At 52.9% G+C, this 9,747-nt stretch overlaps 2 protein-coding genes across 2 annotated transcripts; both read left to right on the forward strand.

Moving 5' to 3' along the window:
* Nucleotides 1-1,605: 1,605 nt before the first annotated feature.
* On the forward strand, nt 1,606-3,945 carry LOC119100845 (uncharacterized). Its single transcript, XM_037224008.1, has 3 exons — nt 1,606-1,704; nt 2,712-2,843; nt 3,720-3,945. Exons 1-3 carry the CDS (start codon nt 1,606-1,608, stop codon nt 3,894-3,896), a joined length of 408 nt encoding a protein of 135 aa, XP_037079903.1. The 3' UTR covers nt 3,897-3,945.
* Nucleotides 3,946-6,155: 2,210 nt separating this feature from the next.
* Nucleotides 6,156-7,434, forward strand: LOC119101657 (rho-related GTP-binding protein RhoQ-like). The gene is made up of 3 exons (XM_037225072.1): nt 6,156-6,476; nt 6,753-7,055; nt 7,376-7,434. The coding sequence occupies exons 2-3, from the start codon at nt 6,776-6,778 to the stop codon at nt 7,432-7,434; spliced, it is 339 nt and encodes a 112-aa protein (XP_037080967.1). The 5' UTR covers nt 6,156-6,476; nt 6,753-6,775.
* Nucleotides 7,435-9,747: the final 2,313 nt, after the last annotated feature.

Genomic DNA, 9,747 nt, shown 5'->3' on the forward strand with positions numbered 1-9,747 from the left:
AATCTATTACCCCCTGTCAACAACCTACGGAGATACCCTCCGTGGGGGTGGGGAGGGGAGCGGTGAGTGTGAGCTGCCACCCACCACACTGGCGGCTCATACCAGTGCCAATAAATATGGCCTAGCAGAAATACACTTTTTACACTTACGTGTGTGTTACCAGCACGCAAAGGTCGCGACAGGCCAGTCTAACTACTGATTAGAATGGTGTTCTTGACTCGACAGGGATGACAAAGGTGTGGTGGTTAAGCTGTGTGCCTGGGAAACCAGAGAAACGGAGTTCAGTTCCCCACAGTGCCCGCCCTTCCTTGGCCATGGCAGTTGCCTGCATCGTAAACACCAATGGCTCGAACACGCATAAGGAGGGTAGATGCATGCGTTCCGCAGCATTAATGTAATCCTGATCAGAATTGCTCCTTGGGGTAACCAAATTTGAAATGTGTACATGGCCTTTATGGCATAGCCACCTTCGTCTCAATGTAAAGCGTCGCTTACACCCATGTGAGCAATGGCCGACGTTGCGAAGAGGTGAGCAAATTGCCAGGTCTGATAACCATAGTCCGGCCAAGCACTATGCCCTTGAGCCGGAGCTACAGCAAAAACGTGGCGTTCTTCCACATTGACAGCAAAACTTTTTTCACGACACTTTTACGAAGAGACAAAATATGTTGATTTTTGGGGGTTGTCAATGCTCATTGCAGAAAATGAGACGAGCATACTAAATACCCAAAATTGCGGTTGATAACCTTGTTCAAAGAGTAGAGCCGTTCATGGAAGCGGCTTGTGCCTCACTATGGTCACTACTAATACCCTCGCTTTTTCCATTTTACCCTTCGCAGGCCTTGGAGGAATGGCTAGCGGGGACCAAGAATGTGAGCGGCACGTTGCCACTGCCGGTATCTGGGCGGGACGTTCTTCTGGATGTAACTGTCGATGGATCCTTCGCAGCTGGTGAGTGCTTCATTTACGGCAGGCACATTCATATCCAGAACAGTTTCAGACAGTCGTCATTTCTGGGATTGTTCGGGTAAAGACATTGTACACCACCACTGAAGTCCGACTGCCCCGCCCCCAGAGCCGTCGCCGAAGCCGTCGCGGTCGTACCGCTGGCTGCAGTACTACCTGGAGCGGGACAGCAACGGCAGCCTGACAATGCCGCCGCTGCCGGCCGCCGACAGCCAGTGTCTGTTCCAGAGCAGCGGCCGGCCGGGACCCGTGCAAGGCTGCTCAGTTGACTCCGCATACAGAAGCCTGGTCCACCCGGGCGGTGAGCGGCGAAATGCGGATCTAAACCCGGCCCATCATGCTGACGATGCTAACGGGAGGCATCACTCGCACAGATCCGCCTACAGAAGCCCGGCCCCATACGGGCGGTGAGCGGCGAGGCGCGGATCTAAACCCGGCCCCATCACGGCTGACGCTCTAACGGGGGGGCCATCACTCGGCAAAGATTGTGCTCATTATGAGTAACTGCAGCCTGCGACGTGCTGTAATATCGGTTCCGTAACTGGTGGGAATCGGTCTCGCACGTAGTTTGTTTTTAGCGCCGTCTCTCGTCTGCTTCAGGCACCGACTCGTACCTGGGGCGGCGCGACTGCTGCCAGCATGTACCCCATGTACCCAGCGTACCAAGAGCGTTGTGCTTCCGAGCTGCTGCGCCGGCTGGAGACGTACTCGCGGCGGTACGGACTGGTGGCCGTGCTGGCCGGGCCCGTGTAACCGCTCGGAGGGCTCTCGACAGGTGAGGGTCCCGCCCCACTGCGTCGAAGCACCGCTGACCGCGGCTGGAGCGGCCGCCTGGGTGGACTGAGTAGCTTACACAGTACACCGATTTTGGGTTCCATGCTGTGTTATCCATCAAACTAGGCAAGCTTTTCCCCTGGCTCCTATTTGGAAATCCTTGCACGTCTGTGGTGAAAGGGCGAAGCTATCCAGGAGCCATGAGAATCGCTGAATGTGATAACATTCAATGAGTACTTACTGGGACTGCCGTTCTGCGGTCAGCAACATCGTGTTTCAATTTGATTGTGATAAGGAAGTAGGTAATGATCTACCCGATGACCTATCCTGTATCTGTAGGTATCTGCAGTATCCCGTAAATGATAGCCTCCCGCCTAACATCGAGCTATTTGCCCGCATCGTAAACCACCATGTACAGAGGCGTAGGGACGGGGAAAGGTAAGCGTGAGGGCCAGAGCACCCCACTTCCCGGCTATTGACAATACGGCGACGTATTGAAAGGGGCGGTTCAAGATTGGTATTCGGACCTCCGTGGTCTGAGATGTTCCTCCGCCTATGGTGGTGTGTTGTGTGTAAAAAGGCGGTGATGTGTTCCTTTAGTGCACTCTCTTACCACATGCTTAGCGCTTAAAGCAATGAATCCGACGCGTGCAGTCGCAATGGAATGCGAGCGGGCTGGTTCATGAGGCGGTTTACGTGACTTTTTGCGTGAAGAACCGCCCGTATGCATCGGAGCCTTCGATGCTGCTCTGGGATTCTTGATGTTTTTGATGTCTCTGATGCTCTTCTTGGACTCTTGATGCATGAATGCTGGAGTCTCAACACTTTATGGGCGCTGTATGAAGTGTTTCGCCGTAGCCGCCACGATACCAGTGTCGGCTTTGTTCAGAACGGTCCTCACACCGTCACTCAGGTCCTCGTCTGTACAACTCCGCACGTGATGCCCACCTGATACGCCCACCATGCTGCAGATTCGGGGCAGCCGATTCCATCCCACTTCTTCTACCAGCTGCGGATGTGCGGGGGGCCGCGGCTGCCGCCCGGAAGAGATTGTCCACAAGCAGTGGATCCTGCCGCACAAGGAGCGCTTCCGGCCGTGCGAGGTGGGCGCTGGGATGTGATGTCATGTGGCAAACGCCAGCCCGGACTGACCGTCGCCGGTCGGCACTTGGTGAACCGAGAACCCGCCAGGGTCATACAGACAGGCTCGGCAGCCCGGACTGACCGCCGCCGGTCGGCAATCGGTGAACCGAGAACCCGCCAGGTCATACAGACAGCCTCGGCTTTGACCACGGCTCCAACATCGGAGGCTACAGGGTCCAGTTAATTTTTTTCTGGTTTGTTGTCTCTAAAGGTGATGCTGCTTTCTTTCTATTATTTGCGTTAGTTTGTTTGATTAATTTGTTGAGTTGCAGAAGTACTGTGCAGGCCGAAACTTGTTGACATTAGTCAACGAAATTTATCACGGGGTTGGTGATGAGAAGGGACATTGATATTTTTGCGTACGGAGGGTAAGCTCATATTTGTGAAGCAAGCCATAGCCAGAAAAGTGAAAGCGATTTCGTTTTGTAGAACAGAGCAATACTGAACAGAAACAAAGCTGCATGCCGTCTCTTGAAACCGGGTTGTCCATTTTGTCGTCACGCTTCAAAAGCTACTCGTTATAAGCCTTCTGATTGTAGTTTGTTTTTACAATTTCTTGCATTACTACCACCGGCTAGGACGGGGTTATCATTGCAACCTGGTGGGAATACCGCCGGCGGCACGCTATGTTTACTTCCCTTTTATTCAGAAATTATCTCATATGTTAAGAAATTATAAACAATAATTATACATAATAACCTTTTAAGAAATTATCGGCTGTGCGATAGGGCATTTTGGGTGTAGTACCGACCTGGTCGTGGACACCACCAGCTCCGAAAGTTGTCGTGCGCCTCGCTGTGGGGCGTGTCCGCCACTGGTCGTCGGTCTGCCGGCAGGCGGCGGGCAAGTACGTGAACTTCCACGAGGCGACGCTGCGGGATGTGGAGCGCGTCTCTGGCCTGACGCTGTTCGCCGGTCAGCTGGCGTCGCAGCCGGACTCGGCCCACGGCAGCCACGCCCGCTTTATCACCCAGCTGCCCGAGCTACGGCCGCCGCTGACCTGGTCAAATTGAGCCGCGGCAGCCGCTGACCTGGTGCGACTGAGGCGCGGCCGCCGCTGACCTGGTCAAATTCAGCCGCGGCAGCCGCTGACCTGGTGCGACTAAGCCGCGACCGCCGCTGACCCTGGTGCGACTGATCCCCGACTGCCGCTGACCTGGTGCGACTGAGCCGCGACCGCCGCTGACCTGGTCCGACTGATCCCCGACGGCCGCTGACCTGGGCCGGCCCGAGCTGCAGCGCCACTGACTGCGGCCCCACTGAGCCGTGACGGCCAGCGAGTGTACCCGCCCGCCCGGCCACCAGTGCAGGGAGAGACAAACGCAAACGAAAGTGACGTTCGCTGGATGGATGGAGCTTTGCATCTCTGTGGGATCTCCCCCCTTCTCACGATGTGTTTACCGTCTATCCACTAATATGGGTCGATAAACACACGCACGCAGCACGCACGCACGCACGCCCGCACGCACGCCCGCACGCACATCATAATGTGTGGGTGCGTGTGTGTGTGTTTGTTTTGTTCAAAAATTACCTTTTCCATGATCTTCATCCACACCAAGTAAGAAGAGCGAAAAAGTTCCAAATAGTCATCCCTGCTACCGCCTTGCTCAAACTCCAAATTTACCTCCAATCCATCCAACGAACTGACCATACGATTACCGTTGGCCGAACTTCGATCATTGTGGTGATTGCAGCTCATCCATTAGGTGATATGCCTCCATGCTATAGAGCGAACATGCGAGTTCCTGATGTTTTTTTCACGAACTCTATTTCGATACACTTGAGGAGCAGATGTCATGCAATTCGCCTGTTTCGAGAGGTGCCCGGGAAGTAAAGAAGCTCGCGCTGTGAAAGTGGGGATTTTCTTGTGCGAAAGGGTCGCCAGCTTTCCAATTTACACCTGGTGCTGGAGTTAAGTTTGCAGCTCTTAGAGACATATGGGCACAAGCGTAGGTACAGCAGAATATTTTAGAGAAAAGTAACGCCGCAAACATATAAAAAGTAGCCAACATTCATAACTTCTAGCGCAATTTTTATACCTCCATAATGCAATTACCGGTGTTGTACATGCAAAGTGCAGCTGTATTGTTTCCAGCTGCAATTTTCCGAACCAAAAGTTGCGTGAACACCGGTTTTTTATGCATGAGTCGACTTCGCGTGATTAGTCCCGTCCGATGGTAAACGGTATTTTCCCAATATGCTGTGATTTTTATGTGATTCGATGTTTATGTTGTGCAGCTAAGCTGATGTCCATCCTTTGTTATGATACACTAAATGATAAACTAAATTTATTACCGCATAACATTGCGTAGTGGAAAACACGTGAAGCCAAGGAGTAATATTTGGCATAGGGTAAATCCGCAAACTGTGCCCGATCGTGCTAATTCACTACAATATGGCATAACGCCGCTTTTTACTCATGACCACCACACGACGCCACTGTGGCCGCTAGGCATATGGCCGCGGCTGACATCCAACGGAGTGAAATTACCGGTTAAAAGTACTGTGATATCCTTGGTGGTTAGTCCAAGTTACGTCCAAAGGTCTAGATCTTCGGAATGACACTGCTCCACCCTCTCATATGTGTCTTGCGTCCCCATATGTGAACCCAAAGTCTCCCAACAAGCCGTCAAAGGCATGAAAAACTGAAAACAACCACCAGAGTATTCTGGAAAATGTGGTCTCCGTCCTGTGACCCCAATAAATTCAATGAAGCCCTTGTCCCGACGTAAGTGATGTGTTACGCGTGCCAGAATGTCGTATGTTGGTGTTCGATCGCATTAAATTGTGAGAAACAGTGCGCTCTTTGTGAAATAGAAAATCACGTATGGAACACAGTTGGACAAAAATAATTTGTGCGGGAATAACACCAAATGAATAAGGCAATCCTCAATATATTTTATCTCTGCTCGTTGAAGGAACATTGCGTGTCAGCTGCACAGGGTGCACCAGGTTTTTTTTGTCATTGCCGCCAAGAAGACTAAGTTGGAAATGGCGTGGAAAGGTCCTGCAGAAGATGTTGGGTGTTCATTACGCCTCAATAAGCACACCCGCTTCCGGAGCCACATATCAGCCGGCTTCTGGAATCTGGCTGCCTTGCACCGTTGCAGGCAGTGAAGTAGTCAGGGGGCGATGAGGCAAAACCTTTGGAGACCCGGTGTTCTGGTCAACAGTCCCTTACTTTAGAAAGCCTCGAAATAAAACGACGAAAAGAAGTAGAGGCATTCGGTTCAGAAGAGTCGTTTTAATTGTTCTGATTTGGGAGGATGGGGGTGATGGGTGTGCACTCATCACCCTTCGACACGGCGCTGGCTCCGCCGCGGCCAGCAGCCGCCGTAGTCGGGCCGGCGGTCGTGCCGACGGTCTGCTGACGTCATCAGCAGCCAGCGAACTGCCCGGCTTATCGCCCGACTTCCCGCAACCAGACGCGTTGGACCGCGACGTCCCGGACGGCGCCGCAGTCCGCCGACTCCCGCCGACGCGGCGTCCCGAGTAGCCGGAGACGCCCACTGCAGCGACGCGTAAACCAGGAACCGGTCCGTTCACCGAGGAGAGCGGCCGCCGAGGGCGACAGGTGGTGTGGGTCTTTTCTGGTGAGTCGAAAGTGAGTGGTGAGTTTCTTGGGCTGGAAGGACTTCTCGTGACTTGAAAGCTTGGATCTCGGCTCTTGGAGGGAAGGAAGAACCCACTTCCCACGCTCACGGCGTTCCACCGTTCACAAAGTTCAACCTTGCCTCACTGGAATCGAGCCGTCGAGCATGTCAGGTGATGCCACCATCAAATGTGTCCTGGTGGGCGACGACCGGGCCGGAAAAGGACGTCGCTACTCCACACGTTCGCCGACGGTCGGCGACCATCGCTGCCGCCAGAGAGCCTCTGCAGCCTGCCCCAGATGGTGCACGTGACGCTGTACCACATGAACACAGCGTATGACCTGCAGCTGGTGGACACGGCCGGTGGCACGGCGCAGCTGCGCTCGCGCCTCACCGCCTACTCTGCCTACCGGGACGCCGGCGTAGTGGTGCTGTGTGCTGACCTAACTGAGCCGGCCGCCTGGCCGCGTCTCGAGGCCGACTGGCGCGTCGAGCTGGAGCAGTACGCTTCGCGCGCGCCGTTCCTGCTGGTCGGCACCAAGGCCGAGGCGCGCGACGCCATCCAGGCGAGCGCCGCCGGCCGCGGCGAGGCCGTGCCGACGGAGCGGGGCCGGCGCGTCGCCGCCCGGCTCGGCGCCGCCGACTACCGCGAGTGCAGCACGGTGACGGGCGCCGGCGTGGCGGCCGTGTTCGACGCGGCGCTGGAGGCGGCCCTGCATCCGGAGCGACGGCTGGCGGCTCGGCCGCTCAGCGTGCGCGATCTCTGGGACAAGATTACCACTTGGTGACGCCCCAGCGGCTGCGCTCTCTGGGAAAACATCACCGCCTGTGACCACCACCTGGTGACGCCCCAGTGTCTGCAAGCTCTTGGGCAATATCACCACATGGCGACGCCCCAGCGTTCGGCCACCAGCCGGCCGACTTCTGGGGCCTGGACGCCGCCGGTGGGCGGATCTAAAGCTCTTTAGATATGTAGTAAATCTATCGGTTTGGCTAGAAGGATTCAAACTTGGCTCAAAATGCACGGGTTAGTGTTGGTGACCATGAGAAATGGATAAAGTGTAGTGGATCCAAACAATTAGTAAAGATGTGAGCGCCAACCTTGAAGCTGCCGTACCCAAACCGTGATGCATGTGACTTTTTGTGACAAGGTGCTTTGTAACGTAGTGGATACGATGTAATAGATTTGATCGCAACAGCCTTGAAATTGATTAAAAAGCCGAGTTGGTCATTGGACTGCGTTTGCAATTGGTCGGATGAATCAGATCGAATTCTCAAACTTTTGCCAATGAATAGTTGTAGTCAAAACAAAGTATGGCTCATGCTTTGCAAGATATATTCCCGTGGTCTGGCTCATAACAGATCAGAGGTCATAAGTCCATCCGCCTACAATATCGTAGGCCTCCTGGGCGGGCGGAGCGAGTACGTAGTCCGCGATATGTGCACACCAGGCTCCGCCCCTGCAACTTGAAGCATTGGCCTTTGCATCACGTGCACTCCTTTGCGAGTTAGTCAATATCAGCATTCCTATGGGAGCAACAGTTAGTCGGCCAATTAAATCACTTAGGCTAAGCTCAGAGTTAGATGAAATGAGGGCGGAAATGAGGGTGAGGAGTAGCAAAATGAGGAGTATCAAACCGCATCGTTTGTCGTCGGATCTATCAAAGCAGGCAATAAAGTTTACACAGGAACCGGGCTTGTTTCATTATTATGAACCCAATAGTGATGTGACGCGCGTTTGGTCCCTGGCCGAATCCGCAAAGAGCTGCAAACGTGCAGTGACAAATAGGTGCATGCTAATGAGACGAAAACTTCTATGGAGAAATCCTTTACAGCCATGAAGAGCCAACTGATGAAAAACATGGGTTTTGCTCCTCTTTGTCCTATCTTTCGTGCGCGCCAAGTTTGGCAGCAAATAAATTAGTCTAATAATGCCAGCGAGAAGCTAGTTAAGACATCCAAAAAGGGGTCGTTTTACGCACCGAAAAGAAACATTAATAAGGTTTGATACTGCTCATCTTTTCCCTTATGGCAGTCTAAAGCGTCATAAAATATCCAAGAGTCGCATCAATGACCTTAAGCAGATGAGAACATTTTCGCGAATTTTGCTCAGTATTCTGAAGAAGTCTTGTGTACAGACGTGTTTAGATCCCACACCAAGCTGTGGCTGTTATGTAAGCGCGGACCTCTACTATCCGATCGCCCAATTCCAGGCCAGCGGCAGAATTTGGTGGCGAAAGTTTAAAGGGAATGTTCTACATTTGACGATTTTGAAGCAAGCCTCAAATCTGATGAAATAAGGTCATTTTGGTACTACTTGTGCTCAAGTACACTTTGGCCCTATTGGTACGAACAGTACAAACCATTGTATTGCATTGGTTGGAACGAAGTATTTGTACGAATCATTGGTAGTGGAAAAGACTTCAGACGACACAATTTCTCTGTTAGTAAATCTGCTTTTCAGTATGTTATTGTTCGATTGCGTAATCACGCCCTGCACAACACTGATTGAAAGCCATTTGACGGCCGTGATGTCTGGAAATACTGCTTCCAAATGCCAGATATGAACGACTCGACAACTTTTTTTGTCATTAATCGTCGCGTGGGTAATGGAATGGCGGGATTTTAATAGCGTTGTTTTGACGTCATGAATACCTGAGTGACCTTCAAACATTCACCCCGAAAAGTCTGCCATCTTCGCGGATGTGGACCTTAGAACCTAGAGGTGTGTTAGGTATTAAGAAGGGCAGGGCTGTGAGCTGCACCGGATGATCTTCAAGATGATTATTTGAGTTCAAAACACCATACAAATGTCTAGCATTCCCTTTAATGCATTGACGCAGTGGTCGGCACAGTCCGTCCTGCCCTCTGACGTTACCTGGCCATCAGCGCCGCCGCCGCAACCGGCCACAGGCCATGTCTGTTAGGAGCAGATAGTGAGCGCCTGAAGCGATTCGAACCTGCCCCACCACGAGTGGGTGGATCGGATGACAGCTTCCCTAACGCTCTAACCACCGGTAGGGACGGTTCTGTGTTGTCACGATTCACTGTGTTTGAGAGGAAAAGACCACGAATTTTCGGCCGGATGCCATTTTCAGTGCGAGGAAGGGCAGAAAGGACAGCAATAGTGAAAGATGCCAGCGCAGCAACACAGACACCAGCTGTTGTGTTGAGGCATCTTCCATCTTGCAAACCCTTCTTCTCCTCTGTCCGCCTGAAGAGACCGTGGGGACGACACATCCAGAGTTTTTCCTTTGCTTCCTTGTCGTCT

Source organism: Pollicipes pollicipes, unplaced genomic scaffold (genome assembly GCF_011947565.3).
Source record: "Pollicipes pollicipes isolate AB1234 unplaced genomic scaffold, Ppol_2.1 Scaffold_4881;HRSCAF=5763_pilon_pilon_pilon, whole genome shotgun sequence".
In the NCBI taxonomy this organism is placed as follows: domain Eukaryota; kingdom Metazoa; phylum Arthropoda; class Thecostraca; order Pollicipedomorpha; family Pollicipedidae; genus Pollicipes; species Pollicipes pollicipes.

What these genes read in the sequence shown, in the direction of transcription:
- LOC119101657 (XM_037225072.1), top strand. Translation starts at nt 6,776, where the DNA reads ATGGTGCACGTGACGCTGTACCACATGAACACAGCGTATGACCTGCAG. An exon ending in CATCCAGGCGAGCGCCGCCG is followed by an intron (nt 7,056 to 7,375) that starts GCCGCGGCGAGG and finishes GCGACGCCCCAG; the next exon opens with CGTTCGGCCACCAGCCGGCC.
- LOC119100845 (XM_037224008.1), top strand. Translation starts at nt 1,606, where the DNA reads ATGTACCCCATGTACCCAGCGTACCAAGAGCGTTGTGCTTCCGAGCTG. An exon ending in ACGGACTGGTGGCCGTGCTG is followed by an intron (nt 1,705 to 2,711) that starts GCCGGGCCCGTG and finishes ACCATGCTGCAG; the next exon opens with ATTCGGGGCAGCCGATTCCA. An exon ending in AGCGCTTCCGGCCGTGCGAG is followed by an intron (nt 2,844 to 3,719) that starts GTGGGCGCTGGG and finishes GTCTGCCGGCAG; the next exon opens with GCGGCGGGCAAGTACGTGAA.